At 42.2% G+C, this 26,378-nt stretch overlaps 1 protein-coding gene across 3 annotated transcripts in view; it reads left to right on the top strand.

Annotated features, from left to right (window-relative positions):
* Positions 1-4,202: 4,202 nt before the first annotated feature.
* Positions 4,203-26,378, top strand: part of map7d1b (MAP7 domain containing 1b) — a 37,118-nt gene continuing 14,942 nt past the window's right edge. For 2 of the 3 annotated variants that reach the window (XM_084563795.1, XM_084563794.1), the window contains exons 1-6: positions 4,203-4,589; positions 19,357-19,566; positions 22,141-22,209; positions 24,901-25,064; positions 25,166-25,274; positions 26,048-26,152. In XM_084563795.1, the coding sequence (XP_084419921.1) occupies positions 4,523-4,589; positions 19,357-19,566; positions 22,141-22,209; positions 24,901-25,064; positions 25,166-25,274; positions 26,048-26,152 (724 nt within the window). In that variant the 5' untranslated portion in view covers positions 4,203-4,522. The remainder of the gene's footprint in view (positions 4,590-19,356; positions 19,567-22,140; positions 22,210-24,900; positions 25,065-25,165; positions 25,275-26,047; positions 26,153-26,378) is intronic. The other variant, XM_084563796.1, reaches the window with a different exon arrangement.

The following is a 26,378-nucleotide window of genomic DNA, read 5'->3' as shown; positions in this document are numbered from 1 at the left end:
GGCCTTTTGGTCCTGTGGGTTACTTAGTGAGATTAAGAGATTCCCTCTGCTTCCAGTCTTGATGCTAAGCTAAGATAACCTCCGTCTAGCTGTACTTTCTACATAGATTGATATCAGTCGTCTCATCCAACTATTTTTATCCCCCAACGTTTTCAGTCAGGAAAGCAGCTCCTAACATTGACGTGGCGTTTCGTGTTCACCAGATACAGCTGTTGATGTGGAAATTTAATTTAATGCAGAGAAATATGCACTCTGGAAATGACTGATGAAAAAAATAAACAACATGTTGCCAAAGCGTTGTGAAGGAAACCTCATGGGGTTTTTTCTTTTTTTCTTTTCCATCTGCAAAGACAGATCCTCTCTAAACCTCAGCGTCATCTGCTCGCAAGGAGATCAGTCGGAGATTTTTTATTTTTTTCTCCCAGCTCTGCAGCTGATGACCAACTGCAGACATGCTTCACTCCCACACTGCAGCAGCTGTAGTTATATTCAGACTCTGACTTAAGCAGTGCTCTTTCCAAATATGTGTGCTCACCCTGTAAAACCAAACCATTGTGTACGAGGTGGTTTCACAATGAGAGACGCATTTTATAACTCTGCTTTTTGCAGACAGAAACGCTCCCCCCATCTCTGGTCTAACGTGCAGGGAGGCTCCAGACGAGTGTTTTAAGTGTAACTGCTGGCTTTTTGGGTTAGACTTTTTTTTGCTTTTGTGGTCGTGTGCAGGAGGGGCAGTTAAAGACATGCCTCCGACAGGCTCTCTGAACCTCCCCATGTCTCAGTAAGGTGCAGGCGAGTATGGACATGTAGTTCCTCTAAGAAAATCTGAGAGAGTAGGATGTTTGCTTTAGGAGCAATTCAACACAACCAACCTGCCTTATTCATGTACATACACTTACTAGCCAGTTTATTTGGTACACCAGTTAAAATTCATGCGTTCTAATATGACAGTCCTGCACTAAATCATACGAGATGACTGTTATAAAGTTCAGTTTATGTTGTTTAAAAGACTGACTTTATAAAAATTATAAATGCATGACTTTAAGTCTACATAAAATTTAAACAAGTGTTGATCATTTGACTCACTTTTAAAGCCACCTTCAAGTGGCCATTTGAGGAACTGCAGTTTCTGGCACTTCTGGTCTCAGTTTACACTTAGGCCATAAAATTAGTCCAACTTTATGTTTTCATCAGTCCAATCTATTATTCTCGACCAGGCTAACATGTCTTTATTAAATCAGCGCGCTTATTGACTTCTAGCTGGGGAAGCGTAGCTGTTTGTGTGTATGAATACCATCACAAGTTCAACAAAGAGTCCCTTTACTGATGCACGTTTAATAATCTAGCTCATCTATTTCTTCTGAGATATTATCCTTGAAAATTCATTCACCCCAACCGTCTACACACACATGACCCACTGTAGTAGAATTTTCTGGAAAAACAACTCCATTTATAAAAGGATAATTTTAAGGATAAATTGAAAGAATATGCAGCAATAAAAGGTTTATGTGAGGTTTAAAGAGCGGCCCCTTGCTGCATTTCCTGACTTTGCATTTCCCAAACCCATTATGGCATCAACATTTGTTTGCAGAGACTCGACAGCCGAGCCGTCCACTCCCTCATAGAGACCAATATTTCACATCCAACCCCATTCATTAGCCCTAATGCAGCTGCTTCTCTTCCCCCTTCTGTGCGTCGCAGAGCAGCCACAGGATTGATTAGCAGACTTTCAGTAGATCACGTCACATCGTTAGCCTCCACGGGCCTTGTTTAAGGGGAGCTGCAGATTAGCCTTTTGAGAAGGCTTTAGTGGAACAGGAGAGAAGGAAGCTAACCATAGCTAATGATCTGGATGTTTAGAGGTCTCTAGCATCAGCCACAAAACAAGTCTTTTAAGCCCTCTGAAGTCCTTACTGTCTAAGTGGGTCATGCATATTTTATCTCTCTGGTAATGCTGGTGTACACTTAACATTTTAGTGTACATCTGACATCATTGTAGCATATATAAGTTGCCAGTTCATTAGGTACACCAGTGAAAACAAACGCATTCTAATATAGCAGTTCTGCAATAGATCATTTTAGAGGCTGTGGTTTGTAGCACTGTTAAATAGGATTGTGTGGGGCTAACACATGTTTGTGTTATTTAGATAACCACATTTTAGTAAATAACAGAAAAACGCACCACAAACTACATCCTCCAAGATGAAATCCAGTTGAATTACTACCTTTCTGACGCAGTTTCAATATAAAATAAACATTTTAACTGTCATGAAGGAAGATTTAGTGCAGCAATATTATATCAGAATGCATTTGTTTTCATTAGTGTACCTAATGAAAAGACCCGTGAGTGTATTTCAGATTTATTCTTGCTCACATCCATCTATCATATAATTCCTGCAACTTTCATTAAAACATGGAAATGACCTAATCCGTGATTAATATGAATTTCTAATCCAAACGACCAAAACAAAAGAGCCAAATGGGTGTGATTCTGATCAGACTATTCATAAATGGCCTCTTTTAAAAAATGAATGACGACAGAAGCCACATGTTTCCTCCTCTCCATGTGAAAGATGAAGTAGAAATGTACCAGTAGATTTCCAAAAGCTTTTCCCCAGTTATTATAATGTATGTGTCTCCAGGATCAAACTGCGCCCATTAAAGGCTTTTTTATTTTAATTTTAATTTTTTAAATCCTGGGAGACTGTCCTCCTCTGCAAGGTCACATTAATTGTTAATCAGCTGCTCATCTCTGCAGTAGAGGAAGATGAAGATCAAGTGTGCAACCGTTGGCTGCAATATTTTACTTTTCTGTGGTTAGTTTTGACATTTATAGGCAACTTTTTTTGGTATATTTTCGTTCCCCTCTTATTAGCGTTGCTGCTATGGGAGTAATTTCAGCTGATATATCGTTTAAAATTTATCTATGAAGCAAATAATACGGTTTGATATTAGAAACGGTTAATTAACGAGTGTTTAAATGCTGTGAAATACTGGCTGTTGTGACAACTGTCCTTCCTGCAGGCTGTTTTCAGCTGCTTGAAATCATCTGATGGATCAAACCATTCGGGGGTCCAGCGGTTCAACAGGCGATAACGTCCTGTTTCTGTGGGTAAAACCGACAATAAAGGCATCGTCGTGAAAAACGTGTTGTCAAAATTCTTAAACATGGCCTTTGTGGATTGATTATTTCGCTAGTTTGTTGACGAATCTTTTTTTCTCCCCTTGGGAAGCAGTTGGTACAGTCCGGTTGTCCGGCATGCGGTTTTTCGCTGCGATCCGCGACATCAAGCTAGCCAGAGGGAGAAGCTAACACCGGAAATAAAGCAACTGTGCCTTCAGAATAAAATACAGGTTTTTCTTTCTGGATTAAAATAAAGCAAAAACCGTATTAGCACCTTAAAATTAAACATGTATTTAATGTATTTTTGTAAATTAATGTAATATGATGATTGAAATATCATGAAAAAGTATAACTAATTTGACATTATGTAATTTTCTGATTAGGATTGTGCATCCTTGTTAGCTCCTGAAAGATCTTGGTTGTGTCCCTGACAGCTATTGCTGATTTTATTATGTACATGTCACAAAATAGTTTAGATTTCAAGTGCTTTAATGATGTTTGAACCCCACCTTCCTTGTCTGCAGCTCATATTCAGGCTAAATCTAATGCAATGAATGCAAGACACTTGTTTGATAGCATATTATCTACTGCAATGAGACATTTTATTTCAGACTTTTTGTAGAAAATTATAGAAGCTCAGAATTCAGTTTGAGTCGACTGCAAAGCTGTGATTTATTACTGTTTTATTTCAGCTATGAAACGGATGCCTATTTTAATTTAACTATATTAAGATCTGTGTTATTAGATATTTAAAGTTATAGCATATCATGACTTGTCAGTTACTTTCTCTGAAAATCAGTGGCAACACATTTAAAGTTGATTTCTAGATACTTCTTAAAGGTATTGTTTGGTAAATAAAAGAGTTACAATAAGGCACTTTTGCCAACTTTTTCTGATGCTTAAAGCTATAATGCACAGACCTTCTGTTTGCAAATTAAGTGTTGCTCAAAGAAAAGGGCTAAGACATAAACGACGTGTAAAGATTTATTTGACGTTGATATGTTTTATTTAGAAAAGTCTAACCGGAAGTGTCCTCCTCTTTTTCTGTGCAGCTTAACTCGACTCGCTGAAGCTTTTCTCTTTTTTTTATTCTCACACTGTAGGTTTTCCAGTAAGGACCCGCAGACACTGCTGGATTGAACCGAGCCTCTTATCTTAAAAGACACTGACGACATTTTAATATAATTTAACATTTTTATAAACCTGCCGCTGCCTCCAGTCGGACGCTTTTATTTTTTTTTATATTTAAAGATTTCCACAATATTTTTGTCCACTTTTTTCCTCTCCTATTCCGGTTGGATTTACAAAGGGCGTGTTTGGGGGGGTGATCTGTACCGGGAGTTTCATCTCCTGTACTTGGGCGCCTCTGAGGAATGACAGCAACTGGAAAGGGACTGAATGGAAACGATGGATTATAAAGACCTTGGACATAATTTCGAGGAGAAGCTGACACTAACAGACAAGAGTGAGTATCTCACTGTCATCAGACAAAACAGATTTAGGTCATCAGTAACGCTGCTGCATATGTGAATTCTCATCAATAATTATTTTCATGTCATATTTCATCCTTTAAAATCTTTTCATTTCCATAATTATAGCTTGAATACATGGTTTATGGCCGGATGAACTGATAAAATAGCTGCAGCCAATCAGATTTCTGCCACTAAAATGTTAATAATGGGATGTTTGTGCGCCCACAACAACAGGCACAGATCCTGGTAATGCTGCACTGAGCTGTGGAGGCTCCAGTACCAGTTGGTGCACTGGGTAGAAAATGGCCCACATATGAATTCAGACAGCCGGTGCAGGTGAATGCACACAGATCAGACAGCATCCCTGCAGGAAAAACATCCAAAAAAATAAAAACACCAAGGTTCAGCGTCTTGCTCAAGAGCACTTTGGCTGCTGCAGAGCTTTCTCATGCGGTCGCCACAAAACGTCAATGAAATCCTTGTATTTGTATTAATAATTCAAGAAATGAACTTGCTTTGCTGATCCTGGAGCTGTTGATTTATTTTTTTTTATTATTTGATTGTGTCTCAAGAAACCCGGTGAAGTGTTTTTAATGACTCTTCCAGTGTTTTCATATATCGTCTGTTTCATAAAATACCAAATACATCCACATTAGAGGATAAAAACGCCACCCTCGCGATGCCGCTCACCTCCATTGACCATCGGCCGTCTGGTAGAAGGTGACTTTCTGTTCGATGGCAGCCCTCCCCCCTGTTTTCACTTGACGTGGAGAGCATTGGATGGAGGGAGCAACGTCTGCTGCAGCTTTCTATCACCGCAAAGGCAAGCTGTTGTGCTGCCCACTGCATGTGTACTGTAGGTGTCTAGCATCACCTCATCTCATTGAAATGTCTCCTTTCAGGTCCCTCTTCATATCAAATTAGTTATTGCGTGTGTTTTTCATGCCACTTGAAATGCGTCTTTTCCTTCTAGAAATGCAACCTCTTGAGCATTTCTTTAGCTACTCAACAGGCTCGTATTGTTCTGGAGGTTATCTAAGATGAAAAACAAAGCATGTTTTGGTTGCAGGCCTTCCACCCAGAGCTCCAGCACGCAGCGGGGCAGACCAGCACGGTCTGACGTTATCGGGAATGCTAGACGCCGAAAAAAGGCAGGGGCGTTAGATAAACAGAAACATTCTTTCTCTCTGACTTCTTTCTGAGCGCTGCGAGTCTCGTTCCTGCACAAAGGCAGAGAGAAAAGACAGCTAGTTTGTTTATAAAAGCCCGGTGAGCGTGTATGGCTGCGAGGGGGGGATCATAATCCCATATCAAAGTGATTTACTCAGGTCTGAGGTTGGCAGACCTTTGGCTTAGCCCCTAATGCTTGTAGACTGTCCAAATCCCGAACACGCACCACCCCGCAGGCCCCTCCTGACCTCCTCTTCTCTCAGTCCTCCACTAAACCAGCGACGTTACGCCACTTTATCAGAGCCTGTTTTTGTGCCTGCTGGGGCTTCAGTCGATGCATTATACTTTGAGGACAGGAAACACAGCTAGCAGCTTCCTTTCTTACTCTCTCAGGGAGAGCTGGAGTCTAACCAGGCCTCTCCAAGACATGACATGTTCAAAGACTCTCTGTTTGCAGCTCACAATAGGAGTGGCCCCTGCTTCCTTTGCTGAGACAGTTAACTTTTTTTTAAAGGAGTTCAAACTGTGTAATGTCACCCCTTCACACCTAGATTCAAACGTCTCTTCCTTGATATCTGCAGCGCCATCATGTTGACTTTTTCAGCCTTGCTGCCCTGCAGTCAGCGTCTCTGTTTGGAGCTAAATGCTCCTCTGTGGAAGTAATCATGAGACGTGGACTCCCTTTGGCCCCGTGAGCTGCCCCAGTCATGCTGACGTTATGTTCTTGGAACACTTTCAACATCACAGCCAGCCTGGAAATCGAGATTTTGGCCTAGAAACCTTCCTCGCTTTAGACATTAGTCATACAATTACAGAGCAGACGTAACCTTGGACTGATGTTTCCAGGTTGTAAATAAAAACTTAGATAAATTAAATTCTCAAGCTCTAATAGTTTTGTATTCAGTAAAGCACAGACAAAGCCCCTCTCATCTCAAGTTCTCACAGCTCTGCCAACTGTGTCTCGTTCGCGTCCTGGGGGCTCGAATGCTTGTACACGCTGGTGGGAGGGAAGGGCGTGGACGGGATCGGCTAGAATGACTCTGAGGAAACTGGACGGGGAGTCGAGGTTCAGTCGTGTTGTTGTGGCTCCAGCGGATCCTTGGAGAAGGAAGGAAGGAGGAGAAGCAGCTCTCTGCTCCCCCTCTGCTCTCCACGTCAGCGATCCCGGTGACCAGATGCCATAAATCAGGCCGGGAAAGTTAAGGAAACGCTCCGTTCATTGAGCGTGGAGGAGAAAGATGCAGCTTCCTTAGAGCTCAGGCGCAGATTAGTCATGTTTCCCTTCATACCCCGCATTCAGAAAAGCAGAACACTTGAATGGGTCATTGATATTAATAATCCTGTTCGCAGCATAATCCTTTTAGGGAACGGTATGAGGCGCAGGTTGGTCATAAAAGGAGCTGTCACATCACATTTTACAGACTTGAGTTAGCAAGGTAGCAGCACCTACACGTCTTCTACGCACATCTGGGACTATTTTAGAGATAGTGTGGGGGAAGTGATCACAGACATTAGGAGCATGTGTTCACTTTGTCTCATTTTAATTAAAACCTAGTTACAGACAAGTGCTTATGCTAACATTCCTAGTCTTTTCTTGAGAAACAATGGACATTTAGTACTATATTATACGGATGCAATTATGGGATGGTAAGAGAATAATGCAATATAGCAGAAGAAGAAAGAGGCACAAACATTAACTGCCTACCTCAGCATTTCCAGTTAGCATGCTAATACCTAGCTTGATTTTGCTAGTGTTAGCAAACATCATGAATATGCCACATTTTTGGATGTTTTAGTTAAAAAGCACCCAGTAACATTGCATAGGTAAGAAGTTATATTACAAAACTTTAAGATTTTGAAAGTGTTGAATTGGATATACCACTGTAATTAAGCCCTTTTTTCAGCTAGACCACAGATGCTACGCTAAGGAAAGCTAACTCTTTAATTTCCCTTTTACTTTGAGTTGCTCTAAACTGTAAGGCTGTCAACAAGAGACTATGTTGTCAGACATTCAGACAGCAAATCTGACACGGAGACAGTTCCAGGCAAAATGTTAGCTAGCTAACTTAGCTCTGTGTCATTGTGCTAATGCCTAGCTTGATTTTGCTAGCAAACATCGTGGATATGCCATCTTACAAAACGTCAACCTCATTTAATTTATTCATTTTTTTCAAGAATTTGATATATTAATACTTCTGTTAAACTAGCAGGAACGTGGCTGCCGATGCTACGCTAAGTGAAGCTAACTATAGACTTTCGGACAGCAAATTTGACTTATAGAGAGATGTAGCGCTGATAGGAGAGAAAAAAAAACTTTGCTAGGTACCAAGTTGAACTATTTTCAGCTTTGAAGCAATGCAGTTTAGGCAATGACAGATTGGGGCAACTAATATTGACATATGACACCAATACACAAAGGTTTACTGCAAGGAAACACTCATTTCCTCGACTTTGGTTCCTACCACTAAATTCACCAAAATGCTGATTGCGGTCTAGAAGCAACCCAGATAGTGTTTCCTCTTTTCAGATAGAGAGCGTTGGCATCAACAAGAGCTAGCTCCGTCCATGCAATAAAAATAGTTTTATGTTCTGCTTTGTGTGGGAAATATAGGAGAGTGTTACCAAGGCAACCAGAGCCTGGAACATCCACTAGCAACCAAGTGATAGATGGTGATTGAATCGCTTTGTATGTGGACAGGGCATCACCGCAGCGTTATAGTAACCGGTCTACATGTAGTTTATATATATATATATATCTGAGTGACTCTTAGTTACCATTCATGCCAGCACCCCAACCTAAGCAACCCGAGTCCCAGTCCCTCCCCAATTCCAATCTCCCAGTGTTAAATTGGCAAATATTTCATTTAAATCAGGAAGCGAAATGTCACAGATTGGTAAATATTACAAATCTACATCAGATCTTAAAGTTTGATGCCATATCCTACATTTTGAGGAACGCTTTCATGATTTTAGCCGTTGAGCCCGGCGCTGCTCTGCACTTGAATGCAGCGTAAATACTTTGATGTTGCAGATTGCGTCTACAGTATTGATTTTATCCTCAGGGCATTTCCAGCTAACCCAAAGGTACATCTTCCTTTTTTTTTTTTATTCTGCAGTGCATACTGTTTTTAATTCCTGGGGCACTGAAGCTTAATTCATCAATATTAATTCAGCTCGAGTCATCATTTATTGTTAAATAGTAGATTTTTTTGCTGCTCTTGCTTTAAAGGAAACCTAATAAGCTAAAAAAAAATACCTTCTAAGGAACTGATGCATAAACATGTGTTAAAATAGCCAGATTATAGTTGCATTTGTTGTTGCAGCTTCGTAGGTTTTCGTAGCTGTATCCTTTAATGTACTTGGTCCCCTTTACCCATGGTGCCTTGCGACATGTCTTGGATGGTTTAGTTGATGTGATACTTGAACCTCGGGAGAATTACTAACAGATGCTGCCCCACTCTCCTGCTTTGAAGTGTGTGTGTGTGTGTGTGGAGATAACAGCCCTGTTGTGGCTGCATTTGATGTTCATGCCCACTTAAACACACACGTCTATCAGCACACATCATGCCCAGCCTTCCAGTGCAGATGATGTGACCCAGCCATCTTGACTTATAACAAGTTCCCAAAGACACTGCACAGAGAAACTCTTTTCTTTTTCTTGTGTAAGGAGCACTCCTCATGTGGTTTTGTCAGATGTTTTTTCGGTCTTCGTTGTGATTCTCTGCTCTCCAGCTTTTTGAACTGCAGACGAGCGACCAGTTAAACGGCAGCCTTTTTTCTGCTTCACCAGTCGATTGATTACCTCTGCAGTCCCCTATGGTGACGCCACGCTGCACCGCTTCCTCCGTCACCCACTCCGAGCCGTGGCGACCCAGCCAGCAGCTCATTATGCGCATTGTGAAAGAATCCTTGAAAAGCTCCTCTCTCAGAAGAAAAATGAAGGCCAGAAGAAGGCTGCAGCAAACTGCCAGACAGGTTTTCCTCCAGCCTTCTGCTTTCAGTTTTGTTTTGCACATTGATAACATTATTTTTCCTTATTTTGTTTGTCTGAAGCTGCAGCAAATCAGACTACATGACCTTTTACGAGGCATCATCGGTGTCCCCAGGCACGCTGCGTCTTTTCTCAGAAATGATTCAACATCTGATGTTTTTGGAGCAAAAACACAGCAGCGTTTATACTGCAGCACCCTGTTCCTTTTGATTTTAGTGAAAAGAATGTTTCCTTGTCCTCGTCTTAATGTAATATAGGAAATGAAGGAATTGGGTAACGGAATGGATTTGAATGGATTTTAAAATGCGCCTCAAGAGATTACATAATTCCCAAAAGTATAAATGCAGTTACAACCATATATGCATCCTTTGTGCATGCATTCAACAGTTTTCAGCAATTTTGAGGCTTGCAGCCTTAACATATGGGTTAGTTATTTAACAAATTTAACATATTACTTGTCCACTGGTCAGGATTAATTAGAGAAAGGACCATTTATCAGACATGAAGTTGCAGTTTGGCCATACCATGGCTATAAATCTGGATATATTGAGTTTATTATCACAGAAAAATAAGAAATCCACCTAATATTCTCATTTTAGGCAATTAAAAAAAAACTATTTCAAAACTGTTGTCATCAGTTCAGCTTTGGTTTAAATCAGAAATCTGATTTCAGTGCACAGTCAGAGAGTATGTTGTCGTACAGATGAAGTGTCCTTTGTTGACCTGCTCTGACCGGGCCGAACCCGATGACAGTCCGTTACAGCACCAAAAGAAGTCCTCAGCTGAGATTAAACTTAGTCCGTCATCGCACTTCTCCATGCTGCCAGGTCAACGCTACTCAGCCAGACAGAGTTATGCCCTACTTTATGAGTCCAAAACAAGAGCGTGGTTGTGGCGCAGCTGTGGTCTTAATATATGCTTCTGTTGATTGTGTTTCCATCCGACGGTCCCATCACAACACTATCACAACTTTGTTTTTGCTGAAAACTGCAAGAAAAGTCTTAGCGAGAGTCATGTAATAGAGTCTATTAAACAGAGTTTTAAATTGGCTGCAGGTTTGCAGTTTGAGAGACATAAACAGGACGGAGGTTGCTGCAGTGCGGCTCATTGTTACTGCAGATCTCTGTTTACTTTTATTTTCTATCTTTTGTTTCGCTTTTTGTCTCTGTTACGTGTGTGAGATTATTTTTAATTCGGGCAAATCCTCTTATTTTTCTCTGGCGTAACACAAACCTGGGTATTGTTTGAGAATTTTCTGTTCTAGTGCCAAAACCTTACCTAAGCTAATTCCCTGGGGAAACAAATTAAAGCCCTTACCTTCAAAAAATAAACACAAAATGATTGTCTCTCGACCACAACTTTTTTTGTGTGTCTTGGAAACAATATTAGTGTATTTAGCTTTGTAGAGTTGACATGGTGAACGGTGCATGGTCTGATGAATTCAAGCCTATTTTTCCTCTCCCTTTTTGCCACGACTTCGGTCTCCACCAGCTCCTGAGATAAATATCTGGCTCTTTAGAAATTAAATTCTCCCCAATGTTTACCAATTTGTTTCTAGCTATACTACAATAATTTATAATCGATATCTCATTGAATCAAGCTGTAAAAACCAAAACAATGAGCTGAAAGATGCTAAAACACTCCACAGAACTACAGGGTGAAAAATTCTTTGTACGTTTCTGTTATTAAACTTTTAACAGTAATCAAATTATTAAAAAATCCATCATAAGTCATACTTAAGTGTTAAGGCCAGGTCTTTGTTTTTACAAAAAACTGCCACTTCCCTTTATTCATGTTGGCTGTAAGGTGTGACACTGACTAAGAAAGGAAAGACTCATTTACCTCTTGTGCCCTTTTTACCGTTGCTAAGTTGCTGCGGTGATGTAATGGTGAGGTCACTGGCTGAGGGAAATTAAACTCCCTGACTTCAGACACAACAAACCACGGCTGACATATGTGCACGCTGACCGGAGAAAAGCTTTTTTTTGCAACTTTCAAAATGGATCAAAAATCCTCTTTCTCTTCTCTCCGTTTCCTGTCTCGCTGCACAACCCTTGACCTTATTTTTAAGTAGGGGCCTTGAGGCTGGTTAATAGAGAAGACAGGAAAAGTGAATAATGGATGATTCATGTATGATTTATGCTTGGCTCTATTTTGTGTCTTTGTGACTGGGTAACCCACTCTGTTGTGGCTAAAAGCATCTGGAGGACCCGCCGGTTTGCAGAGGAGTAACATCCTGTTGCCTGCTGTCTTTGGTCTTAAATGCTTACTGCCTCTATAGTACTTGGTTAATACTATTAATAGCCGGTTTCCTCTGTCTTTACCGTTATAGGCCAGCATTTTTGATTGTCTTGAATATTGCTCAGATATAGTGTGCTATATTTATTTTGGATGTTCACTGCATTAAAACAAAGAAACTGCATTCTGGCTAACAGCTTGTGAAGCCACTGTGAAATCAGCTTTAAATAGGTTTAAGTTATAACATATATTGAGAATAGTGTTTATTTTTTATCAGATTTCCAAACCCCCCCCCCCCCCCCCCCCCTCCAAAATAGTGAAAAATACACAATATAAATGCGTTTTCTCTAAAGTAAGCTTCAAATGTAGCATGTCTGGCTAATACATGTAGCTGTTAGCTAACATTAGCTAGAGCTTAAGTAAACTGGAGTGTTTGTCGCTAGCTACAGTTGTGGGACATCATATCATTAGAAGTGTGGTTAGCAATAGTAGTTAACAAGACGTAAGATATTATCTGTATCGTCTACTCACGATGTAGCATGTCTGGCTAACTAGCTAACACCTGGTAGCTAGCAATAGCTACAGCTGGAACAGTTGTTGCTTAAATATATTTATTGCATTGTCTTTTACAGTAAGAATTAAAACTATACTGACAATTTTAGATATCATTTGATTTGCATTTAAAGTAGTTACGGGCTTTTTTAGCATGAGCATTAGCTTACACTTTCCCCGGTTTAGCTAGCTTCGGCTGTGACTCATTATTTCATGAGAAAACAAATCCTGAAATGAGAGATTATTTTTTAAAAAATCTTATTCTGTGTGAAATCTAGGACATATTCTTTCACAGTCAACTAAAATGTCTGTGGTTAAGTCGGCCAGTTCATGGTGTGTGAGAAAGGAAGACATTAGCTCAGCAAACTGTCAGCTAGTTCCACTTCTAGCCAGACTTGCACATTAAAGGATTCAAAGAGAAAAGGGCAGCTTTGTCCATAACAGCTGACAGACCTGTATTTTGAGAGTGAGAGGTCTGTAATTGAAACCTAGCTTTTAAGTAAAGGTTTCTCCTCTTTCATCATTACAGAGAAGCTTTTTCTTCCCCTGCATTTGTGACAGTGATAAGCAGCTCTGCATGTTGTTGTCACTGGAACTGATTAAATACAGCTGTTGGTCCAGTGACCTCTTGCAACGTTGAGGGACATTTTGAAGGGTTCAAAGGTTTGAAGTAGTGTTGACTTTTTGTACATGAGCTTGGTTCTTTTGTTGATTGTCCTGAGATGAAGCTGCGGAGGAGAATTTGGAGTTTAGTGACACCCAAACTGGAGGCGTGTTTTTGGGCCTTGGAATGTGTTTCCTCTGCTTTCCCCTGGGGCGTGTGATATTTGTTGCCCAAGAGCATTTCCGTTTTTTCCCGTCCCTAAAGGAATAAGTGGTGGAGGCGTCGGTCAAGGACATGCGTGCTGTGTTTTGGGGTGAAATAGTGCACATTCCTAGAGTGAGGTGCTTTGTTTGTTCGGGCAAAAACAATCAGATGTTATCCCGCTGCTTTGGCTACACATGGAGAACATAATCTCCTCCCTTTGTGCCATGTGTGGATAAATTCATCCACTATGAAAACTCATACAAAAGACACACATTTGGTGCATACATACATGGGATGTGGGGAATGTGGATGCCAGGGATTCCTGAGGTCGGGTTGACCCAGATCCTACATGTCCTACTCATCACAAAGACACACACATATGCACACAACTCCAAACAATAGAATATGACCTGCTTTACACAACATGAAGCTCTGCAGCTATCCAGCTTTTTACAAAAGATCCATTAGAGGTTTCTCTGCCATTACATCATATTAAGGTATTATTTTTTTTTATCCAGATATGCATCCATTGTGGCATTGTTAATAGTGAAGTTAGCGATGTTATTAATACAGAAAGTACAATATAGACAGTTTAGAGGGTATACTGCTCGCATCTAATTTCAATGGTGCTCTTGGCTGACATGATGCATCAGTATTGATTTACTTTTTCTGGCACTAAAGAAGTATTTAGCACTTATAGGTGGATGGATTGGTTTCAAGAACAAAGAGTCATGTTTGTATGTGTGGTGTTTAGAGAAACTGGTTGGATTACCCAGAAGCCAGTAGTTCATCTGTCTGTGTTTGTTTGCACCACTGAAGTTCTGCATTTCAAGGTAACTGACAGGTAGTTTTAAGACTTTTTATTTTATTTTGGAGGAAGTGGAAGTGGATTTGAAGCAACAAGTTTATGCACCAGAGGTTTAGGAAGGACCTATTGGACTGGGGATGATGGGGTCTTGAGGGGCTCCTCAAAAGCTAACTCCAGCAAGCCATTTCTTTTTATTCTGTCTTTTGGATATTTTACCTTTGGTTTAAGGTGGACAGGCCAGGATGGTAGTAAGGGATTGGTTGCTGCAAAAAATATAACCAAATTCCCCACCCACAATTGTTCGTTGGGGCTGAAAGTCGGTCTGGAGTCTCTCCATTGGAAACTGATTATGCGCCAATCAAATCATTTTTGTGGGCTTTATGTGGTGATGGACAGAAGAGTTAACAGCGACGTAGTAATCCACGCCATCTGAACCTTGTGCCACTGAATTTGTTTGGCTCAGATTGGATGTAGGACTGTCCAGTTGCGTACAGAGCAGTTTATTTCCTACACCAGGCTAGCAAATCTCATAAGTTCAGATGTAGAAATGCATCCAAACATTTATTTAAATACGTTTATCCTATAACGTGCAATTAACACATAATAAGCATACATATATAATGTATTACTGCCTTCAAATGGTGTGTTACACTAATCTAGAAGTCCAAGGGGAAACATTAACATTATTTGCAAGTTTCAGCTGAAATTGAATGTGGTTATATTTTGCTTTCCAGTTTGGCAGGTTACCGATCCTCATTTCTCTCTTCCTTGTTGTTTTCTGTTATTGGTGAAAACAGTTCTAACACCAGATGGATTTAAATGGATTTTACCAGTCAGCATGGCCCACACACAAACACAACGTTTAGCTTCCTGCCTAGCCTGTGCAGTAGGTCTGGTGCACCACATGCTGCAGTTTGTGGTCACCGCGCTGTCCCAAGGTGCCTCGGCAGAAGCCAGCCCCTTTTATGGCCGACATTCTCAGTATGGTGCTTATCGCTATTTATAAACCCGGAGTCTGTCACAGTGGCACAGAAACCCGAGCTGGCAGTGAACGAGGGGCGGGGATGGGGGGGGGGGGGGGGCGACTGGTTAACATCATGCTGAATTTGTGTTTCTGTGTTAAATGGAGCTCGTCACATGAATGGATGATCACGTGCCATACGAAGAACTTGTTGACTTGACGTTTAACTCTGTTTCACCTATGTTGTATTGAATTTTATTATTACTGTTACAGGAACTCATCTATAATGTTGAAAATAGAGCAACAAACATTAAAAACGGGAAAGATTCCTATTCCCATCATGCTTTGCAGGATGTAAACAGGAAGTGTAATCTTGACTGGTCAGCTGATGGGTGCTGCAGCCTGTTTCTTGCTTGTGTTTGTTTACAATTTGGCAAATTAGCACCATTTAAAATATGCCAAATTGTCTTTTAGCAGTTCCTGTTTGCAGCGTTCTAATAGATATTCAACTAGTATCAGAGTAAAAATGAAAACGTAAACCTAAACCTTTTTCTGTGGTCTCTAAGCAGGGATATGGAGGTTTATTCATGATGGACATGAACGTGTACGTCACGCTAAATCTAGAAATATGCGTCCGATACCTGTGTGTTCAGAGTCAACTTGAGACTCGAGAAAGCAACGCAGCAATCTGGAAGTGTAATTGCCTTCCTGAGCCGTGCCCTTTGAGGCCATGACATTTATTTCTCCTGCTCTCCCCCCCTGTGGCGTCAACTCAGATCCTGACTAATAAATGTAACTGATATTACGAACAAATATCACTTATCACGAGGTCTTTACAGACTCATCACCTTCAGTCAGACCTTGCAGCTTAAGCTATGTCTACATGCGCGGTGTAGTTTAGCAGCCAAGTTGCAAAAGAAAGTTATTTCTTATTTCAAAATGTGTTGTCTCATTTTAAAACAACCAACCGTCATCACTCCTGCCCTCTCAGTGCTGTTACAGAAATATGAAAACACAGAGCAGCCACACCCATGCAGCACTTAAGGTAATGACTACTTTGAGTCAGAGCTGCAGCATGAGCCACACGTATATGAGGGATTTCTCTGCCGTATAGTTAGACGCAGTTTTAGATTACAAAAACAAGCAAAAACTGGAAAATAAAGGTGGACTTTAGAAATTATGGGGAGTCTACAGGTCGTTAAATATTCACCCTAAATGCAATTCAGACTGCAGCACTGTTAAGTGTTATTTATAAATACAGACTTGACCTCGTCGTCGCTTAGCGTCAGAAATTCTTTTCCCACCAATATTTTAAATTCAGGGAATTCAAGTGTTTTGAGATCATTCCTTCTTTGGGCTCCCCTGTGCCTCTCGCAACCATAAAAGGTTCGTAAACTTCAAATTCAATAAAGTCAGCTTCACTTTGCGTACACGTAATCTCCTCAAGTAAGGAGGAGCACTGCAATCCTCTTTTTGCCAAATCCTAATCCTTTTTGCAACATCAGGTAGTAGTGGCGGTGCCATCCTGCTGGAACACGAATCCTTTTTTTTTTTTTTTTTTTACAGTTGCTTTCTTGTCTGAACACACATGGGGGCCTTGATTCACATCCTATTATTCCTCCATTAGTATTCTGTGGCAGGGCCTTGTGCTTTAAGCTCTGAGCTGAAGTACAGTTGGGGGGGTAGCTGGAGAAGAGCCCAGTGTTAATCTGTGATTTATGTGGTTCGGTGAGCGTTTGGACGGGCCTGAGGAGAGCGTCATGCTCCATCTGCTCATTATTGGCTGGCTTGATTGGAGAGCTGGCGTCCCGCCTACAGCCTCTCACCTTTTTACCTCACTATCTCCGAGCTGCTGTCTCATTATTTCTCAGCCATGTGCCGAGCTGTCTTTATCTCCTTTTTTGTCATCTCACATCCTACACCCCCCCCCCATCCTTCATTACATTACAAGAGCAGCCTGCTGCACCATTTCATTGTCCTGCAGCTCTTTCTTCTCCATAAATCTCCTTGCTCTCTACGTGTCCTTGCGGAGGAGTACAGATTGTCCCCTCATCCCGCTTCAGTCCTCTCCCCATGCGTCACTGCAGCTCTGAGCAGTTTGTCACCGACTTGTCCGGGCCTGACAACCAGACAGTGGAGGAGGGACGAGCAGCTCCCGGGCAGAGGAGCCCGGTGACAGCATCAGCAGCGGGACGGCCGGGCGTGAAGACAAAGTCGGAGCAGGGGCTCAAACAGGATGCGTCTTGTGGCTTTTTGTCAGCCTGCGTAGAGGTCAGAGGTCAGGAAGTGCGGCCTCATGACTGGATCTGTGTGGAGACATGAAGGGTGCTCGGTGTTAGGAGGTTTTCACAGAGACTCCTCGACGCTTCATGGTGTAAAAGACTCTAACTATTGATTGTGCAGGAGCATTTGATGATTTCAAAGGATGTTTTCTACTCACAGCCTGTGAAACCCGTGAAAATAGTTGTATAAAAGGTTAAATGTCGGCCTTTGGAGACGGTTAACAGACCGTGACATAGAATTTGAAAGACTTTGGTGTTTACTAGTCAGCAAGGGAAGGTCTCATGATGCGTTTGGGTCATACGGGATCAAGCTGAAGGATGGGAGAAAAAAGTTATTTGTGTTATGATGTGTAGCAAGGAAGTAGGACCTAAATGAAGGACACGCACACAAAATCTAATGACTAGATTAAGTAATTTATAGTTCAATGAAAATTTACAATTTAGGTGTTGAAAAGTGCTGCAGTGAGATGCAGGGTAATTAAAACTAGGAAAACAAGGAAGAAGGAAGATGACTTAACCAGAAGAAAGGAAGGGCTATATATTCACAGTGATACTAACTGTGATATCATCAGAGGGAATACACAGAATTCAAACTGAATCTCGCGAACAGAAACAGGTTCTTTCAAGCTGCATCCAAAAACACAACCCTGTAGTCGACTTGAATGAAGGCCGTCTGTTGATTCAGCTCACCTTAGGGTCATCCAGCGAAACATTTAGCAATAAACCGCTCTCACATGTGCGCTGACAACATCGTACGTTGTTAATTTTGTGGAGGTGAAGCACAAAACACTCTAGTTTAATCGTAAAGTTGAGAAATTGTCCAGAATCCAGTTGCTTCCTCAAAGTTACTGAAATGTAGGGCAACAAATGATCCAGTAAGATCATTTATGTTTACATGCCCCAGCATATCCATCAGAATATAACTTGTCTGAAATGGTTCTGCCCTCTGAGGAGCATAAAACATGGAGAATAGCCAGGATTTAGGTTTAGGTGGGTGCACATTTTCAACTGCACTGCACAAATCAATCCCGGGTTCGTGCATCTTTTTGCAACCTCCACATTTCTGCCGCTTCTGGAAACATGTGCAGAGAAAATGTATTTATTCCAACCTTAGAGAAATGATCAAGCATTAACGTGGTTATTAGTTGCTAAACTTTTACTTTTCATTTATTCTGATTATTATAGGATTTCTACACACAGGCACTGATACGAACATGGAAAGAAAACTGACACTAGTGAACGTTTAATGAAGTGTTTATATACAAGCTGTTAAAACTTCTGTTAAAAAGCCTTCAGAAGTATTTCATCGCACTGTCACGCTTTGCGTCTCCAGAGTCCCAGATGAGGATGAGAAACTTGCCAAAGTCAAGTCAAGGGACTTATACTGTATTTTCTGTGGCTCTGTGGGAATAATTTAACAAATCTAACATCAATTATCGCTGTGGTGAAAACTACACAAGCATTTCATGTTCGGAAAAAAAACACACACTCCAATATTGTCCTCTTTCCCTTAAGCCTGTCTCTTTCTTAAATATGTGTCTTTACTGGTGCGAGTATTAACATCAGGGTTTTATTTGTGCAGCCTTCGCTGACTCAGCGTAGGATCAGCTGGTTCGTGTGAACCGCGTGTGAAAGAGATGTTAATTATTTCTAATGAGGCTGGAGTGTTTGTCGATGGAGCCACGAGGGATTCGCAGGTTTAAGGTGAAGGCGTGGAGGGAGAGATGAAGTCGACGCCTTTTATTGGAAGTGTCACCTCGGAGAACGCACGTTAACGTTGACAACAAGAAGTCACGTCTTAGACAAAAGGCAACAGTGACAGCACAGGGGGTGACGTGCGTAGTTTGTCAGGATGATTTCGTCTTCTCTAAGTACTCTAGTTGGGCGTCAGCTATGATTTTGACAGTGATATCTGTTCGTTATTCGTCATTTTCTCTTTCTCTCCTGCAGCTCTGCCCCTGCAGCCAGACTCTCAGTCCATCCAGAATGGGGACAAATCTTTGGGGAAAGACCTTCTGACTCCGGAGGACTCGGCCATCTCAGATCTCTCTCCTAAAACAGACTCCAAAACAGAGACGCCCACCAAGACAGATGCCTCCTCCAAGACGGACGTCAGGCCATCCACGCCTGGCTCAACCAGCAGCCCTCAGCCTAAGAAAGGTAGATAGTTGACAGCATTTTAAGTGTGAGGTGGAGATACTTGTCCATAAATATGAGTTTAATTATTACGCGTAAAGCAGCTGTTACCAGTATCAGAATCTTTAATTGCTTCACACAAACATTTTGCAGCTGAATTTTGTTTATTATTGACTAAACTATGGATAATTTGAAAGCACAAAGCCACACAATTTAAATTTCATATGCCGATTTAAGATAGCAATACCCCAGGAGCAATAATTCACAGCAACAGCGAATATAGTACCTTGAAAAGGTATTTTCAGAATGGTACCAAATGGGAGCAACGGACACAGGTGAGTTCCTCAAACGTTCACCTAAAGGAAACATCATTAGTGACTTTGGTTCCTACCATCGCAAAAAGGAGAGGTGACGTCGCTGATAGTTTTTTCAGCAAAGAAGAGTTAGCTCCGTTTATACACTGGTGATATTTTTACGCTCTGCTTGTTTTACTCGTGAAACATTTGCTGTGGAAAATATGCAAGATGATTACAAAGAGCCTGGAACGAGACGAGGGAATCGTTTTTATTTGTACGACAAACAAAATGCTTCCAAGCTCTTAGCCCGTAAAGTAAAAAAGTGGATAAATATAAAGTGGTAAAACCTGAAACTCTATTATTTACAGACCATAAATATTCTTGAGGTTGAGGGTTTATGTTTCCGTCTTAACTATGTCGGATAGCCCAAGTGTTTGCATTGCAAATGTTACACATGTGCTCCTGCTCTCCATCTTGTGTGGTTGAGCACACACCCCCGCAGTCTTGAGCGCGTTGGCTACACAAAGGGGAATTCCACCAACGTTACACATCAAAGACAGTTTCCAGGTCTTGGGGGGGGGGGGGAGCGTTGCTGCACGAGCGAAACGGGCTGTACAGAGCCCTCTGTGTCTGCGGCGTGATAAACTGCCTGTCGGATGTTTGATGATGTGGGGTTAGAAGGTTTTTGCAGCCCTCTCCTCATCATTGCTGCGGGCTGGCGGCTAGTGGAATGGCCCACGTGAATCTAAGACGGCTGGTATGAAGATGTAAAGAAGCAAGGTCAGGACAGGCATCATGCATTATTTATTAAAACCTGCTTTAAACTTGTCGTCATAATCAACGTTATTATCATCGTGCGTATTTGTCCTCCATTTCTGGGGGTCCATGCATGACCTTCACACACTAATGGTCTCTCTGCATATTGAGTCATCCCCACCACACAGATGGTGGTGGCTGTGGTGGTGGTGGTGGTGGTGCGTAACGTGACGTTTGCAGGCCACTCTGCTCTTCGTAGCGTCTGCATATCAGCTGTGTGGGAAGCTCTCCGCAAGGTGTGGAGGAGAGAGAGAGGGTGGAAATCAGGTTGCTATGGCGACGAGGATGAAGAGCTGCAGCGCGATTGGCTGAAAAAAACAAAAAAAATACACCGCATACATATTACATAGCACGGAGAAAGAAGAACCGCCACAGAAGGAGATGAGGGGGATCAGCGAGCACCGCGGGGTTCCTTCAGTCACGGGCTTTCACAGCCACAGAGAGAAAGACACAAATCCTTGTGTTACAGCTTCAGGATTCACTCTGATTAATGGTTAAGACCAGGATGGCTGAAAAGCTGATGTACAACGCGCACAAGAGTTTAAGATTGACCTTGAAACTCGATCAGTCCTCCTTATATGTTAATTGTTAAGTCTTATTTATGTCATAAATTAGGAATATGTCAAGTGTCAGTATTTCTGACTTGTGGTTTATTCAGAAGAACCTCAAATTAAAGTAAATTCACTGACCTTTCCTAATCATTATCCAGGTCTAGGACTTGGTGGCAGCAGTGGAACAGTTTATTCCCATCAGCGTGTTTTGGGTCCAAGTTTTCCTGCCAGTTAACTGCCTCCATTTGCTCTTTACAAATTAACGGAGCAGCACTTTTCCTTTAATCCCCTTGTGGAGGTCTGAACCCTGCACTCAGATTTATAAGAATGAGCCCAGCCAAAGGAAGGCAAAGGAAGATTTAGGAACTTCCATCCAGTCGCTAATCAAAACTCATGACCTGCTTACTGTATTATTTAAAGCTGCAGTTTTAGGAGAACACAATGAAGCAGGGAATTAAACGCAAACACCGCAACTGTTCTGTGTCTTATGGGCCGTAACTTTTATGTTCTGATACATGCACTGTCCTCTACCTGCTCAGCTCTAAATAGCTGACACAGTTAGCAACTAGCAGGTGTACGGTGCATTCGTGTGATGCCGTTAAATTTGGAAACGATGGGAACGAGTTACACGAACGAGGTCGGCTCAGAAAGTTGGAGAAAATGTATTTTTTTTTTACTTGTAAGCTACATGTGCAACACACCTTTGAGCAAACACAGATATTTTCATGATAAACATACAGTAAAAGAACATAAAGATGGAAAATCGACTCTCAAACTTGGGAAATGAAATTGGAGGAACTGGAGGAGACCGAAAACAAAGCAAAAAGAAAACGTATATATATTAAAGAAATGTTTGCATATGCTCAGTAGCCAAAAAACAATGAATGCAGGTTTAAGTTTAAAGGTTCAAAGGATCTTTTTCTGTTCCCCTGTAGATTCAATGAGCTCGGAGCAGCGGCAGAAACTCGCCAAGGAGCGGAGGGAGGAGAGAGCCAGATACATTGGTAAGAAATAAAAACTGACATTAGAGATTCAAGCCACAAATCTCCCTTAACTCCAAAATATCTCTTCTGTCGATGCATGAAGCAGGAGTTTCTTGTAACCGCCTTAAAAGCGTTGCACATCTTTTTATCTCTCATTCTCTTCTACTCTAACCTCTTCCCTCTTTGTATCCCTGTCTCGCTGACTGCTCTGACTGATGGTTATTGATGTCTCTCGTTGTTTCTCCTTGCATGGCTCTCAGAACAGCAAACTCAGCTGCAAGGTAAGGAAGGGGCTTCACTAAAAACCCTCAGCATCCGCAGCAGTCATTGCCATCTGGGAATAATCAGCCTTGTGACGCGGGGGGATCCCATTTCCTCCCGTTCTTCTCCCCTCCATGAATCGATTCATTTGAGATTTTTTTTCTTTTTCCCATCGTTTGGTGAAAGCGTCAGACCTCTGTGAACCCCTCTTTGTTGAATTATGTGTTTTTGCTCACGTCACGTTTAAATTTACTTTGGCATTCCCACCCAGCGTGCATGGTCCACACCTATAATCATGGTTTTGTTTTGTGGCTGCAGAATAAAACCATTTTGTTTTTCCTCATGAAGCTATTGTGAAAGACTCTCCGTGCACACAGAGGCCAAATCAAAGCAGATTTGCCCAAGGAACTTGGCGTGAAAAATGAGCCGTCATTACCGCTGGCCTTGCAGACAGATTAGATTTAATTACTACTTTCATTAGCATCAATAATGTGGTCATGCTGCAGCATTTAAAGGGGAGCTCTGCTTCCTTTTCATCAGGAATATCACAGGGTTCGCTTGAGCTGCTCCGAGATAAGTCGAGCTTGCAGCGGTCTGCTTCTGTGTGTAACTATATACACCACTACGTGAGCAGGTAGCGGCAAATGAATCCGCAAATCATGACATCTGAACATATAGTTATGCCTCGTTCTTATGTAACAGCAGCCGCGCTCTAAATATCCTCGTGCAAACCGATCTCTGACACAGCTCGCCAGCATGAACCCAGCGTATTTTTCTATTCTGCTGCAACGTAATTAGATTTTTCTTGAGGAATTGGATTTACGGAGGAGCGAAGACGGCTTCCTCATTGTCGCTGAGGCTCAGACTCGCGTGCCTCTTTGGCTCATTAGCGAAGCTGAGCTGCTGGACTAAATACAAAACACGTCTCAACGCTGCTACATCCTCACAGAGCTAAATCCACTAAGAAGTACTTCTAATGCCGTCTAACTCGCAGCATTATGGAGTAATATTAAAACATTTCATGCCGTTTGCTGTATGTAATTGGATCTAACCCATGTCTTCGCCTAAACTAAACACATGTTATGGAAGCAGATTTATATACAGGTGGGAAAATTAGTTTTCTGTCCCAAACGGAGGCGGTTTAATCTAAAATAATTGATTGCAGTTTAATTGTTTCCCCAAGAAATGAGCCGCAGCAGCGTATGTGCAAAGACAAACTGGCATCTGCTGGAGGCTGGTGTAAAACCCAGCAGGAAACTTCTGCTTATTTACTGTTATCGGGGATTACAGCGTAATGAACACAGTGTCTTCCATCTGTTTCACCCGTTCTGCTCGGGTGCTGCTGTTAGAGGCCTGTCAAGAGCTTTAGGTGATTATACTCGGAAATGAAGTATTCTTTCTCTAAAATACTGACAAATTACCTTTTTACCAATAGACGCAGGTCTAGGCTGAAATATTTCATCAACAGCTGACTGGATTGTGATGAAATGTGGTTCAGATGTTTACAGCTACTAGAGGATGAACCCTATATTCATAGAGATCTCTTGTATCTCTTGGAAGAACTGCAATCACTTCAGCGTTTAACTCTCAAAAGCTTCTTCTCGCGCCGTAATCAGGTCAAAATCTCATTTATTTTATGACCAATAGATGCAGAACTAATGGCTTTCCCATCGCCCTCAGCTGTACTTTGTGTAAATCCAAAAATTAAAGCTGAAAACAAAAGGCAGCTGGACTTGTAGAGTTTCTGATTACAGACTGGTGGGCAGTTGGGTGTAGCCCATCAGAAACTCTAACGACTGTAGTTTGTTAACGACCAGATACTCACCTGAAGTTGGAGGAAAGTGTTTGATCCTGTTTCAGACTGTTCAGACAGTGTTGTATATTAATGGCAGATTATATCTCAATCCACCTCCTCTGTTCAAAGAGGGGGTTTTCCAATTTGACATAGATGGCTTCCTTTATTCCTCTTTCAAACCATTAAACATGGTTTCTCCCACGTACAAGTCCGTACATTCCTAAACTGCGTAAACCACCTCGCTCACTCTGTTTTTGCCTAGGTCCTTTATCTTTAGGATGAAATTCATGTGCATTTCTGCCGGGTTACACCCACAGATGTTCCCATTTAAACCCCAACTCTCCACCAATCCTTTAAAATTGAATGAAACATCTTCAAGAAACTCTACAACTCCTCTTGCCTTTGTTTCATCTCGTTTTTTGGATCTGCTATAACCTGGATGACTGAGAACCTCCACAAACATACTCTGAGTAAAGCGTGAATTGGCAAATATAAACATGCTAACACGCCAAGCTAAGATAGTGAACATGGTAAATGTTTGCCTCCAAAGTACAGCCCTGCAGAGCTGCTAACTTAGCCGTAGCTTAGCAAATGTTTCAGACACAGACTCGTTGCTCATTTATTTTTTTCCTCTTCTTTTCCTGTTGACCCTGCAGCGGCGAAGAAGGCCCAATGGCTGGAGAAGGAGGAGAAGGCGCGACGCCTGAGGGAGAGCCAGCTGGAGGACCGCAGGAGGAAGCTGGAGGAGCAGAGGCTGAAGGCCGAGAAACGTCGAGTGCTGCTGGAGGAGAAACAGAGACAGAAACTAGAAAAGAACAAGGTGAGATCTGGCGTTTTAAGCCTCGTGATTGTTCACCTATCTATCATTCAGCTCTCAAAAACAAAAGGGTTTCGAGCGCTGACTCCATCTTGATCCCGCAGGAGAGATACGAGGCAGCTATCAAGAGGTCGACCAAGAAGACGTGGGCCGAGATCCGCCAGCAGAGGTGGTCCTGGGCGGGCGGACTCAACCAGACGTCCCGCAGAGAAAGTGAGTTTCAGATGAGCCGCAACTCAGAAGAAATGCACACAGATATATATATATGACATCCTCAAGCCCCTTTTGTGTTGCACAGACTGTGACTCACTGCTTCAAGTGATGCAATTGCAAGGAAATTGCTTGTGAAGGCCTGGCTGTCATGAGGGCGGAGTACCAGGGGCAGATGACCTACACGCTAATTTATGATGTAACTCCTCAGTGTTTTTCGGGCAAACTTGGATCCGAGCAAGAGTGTGTGTGTGCAGGATCGTAGCCGTCACGACCACGTTCCATTAGATTAGAAGTGTGAAGTGTGTTTTCCAGAGAGCTGCGAGCTAATTTATCTTCTCAAACTCTTACTGGTGTCAAGCATGTGATGGGCTGCCCGATGCAGACCTGTGAAACAGAGGTCAAGACAATCTTCTCTCCTTCAAAGCGTGAAAGATCTTGAATATGTGTGAAAGTGTGTGTGATGTATATTGATAAACTAGGTTTCGCAGCAGGGCAAAAAAAAAAAAAAAAGGCATAAGCTAATTTTTTTTAAATGCGCCACACCCTTCCCATACTTTCCTCCAATTTCCTCCCCATTTTCCCCCAAGTCTGGCATCAGATTTAAAGATAACGTCAGAGAGCGGTGAGTCCCTGTTCACAGCTGCATGATCCAGATCGAGGGTGTCGGCAGCGCCCCCCTCCCCAGTCTCTTGTCAGTCCTCAGCCGGGGCCATCCGCCTGCACAGCGGCCGCCTTGTGAACAGTTGTTGTCTGTTGCGTTCTCTCCGGTGCAGGCAGATGCTCGGCCTCCACGGTCAACTTGCCGAGACAGGTGGACCCTGTCATTAACAACAGGCTGTCCAAGTCCTCTGCCACGCTCTGGAACTCCCCCAACAGAAGTAAGGACGACCCGACGTCAGTGTCCACCAGGCTTCCTCTTCCCTCCCCTCCCTTTTTCTCCCTTCCTCCTATCATCTCCCCCACCACCCTCCCCCCTTCCTAATCTGGTTTTGTTTGATTTTGATTATAACTGTCGTCTCTGGTGGCCTGCCTGCCTGCCTGTGCTTGGTGACTGGTCATTTACCACCTTCTTTTCTCACGCTCTCGGTCTCGTGTGCATCGTGG

Source organism: Chelon labrosus (genome assembly GCF_963514085.1).
Source record: "Chelon labrosus genome assembly, chromosome: 16".
NCBI classification, from domain to species: Eukaryota; Metazoa; Chordata; class Actinopteri; order Mugiliformes; family Mugilidae; genus Chelon; species Chelon labrosus.
This window is presented reverse-complemented; position numbering and strand designations above follow the sequence as displayed.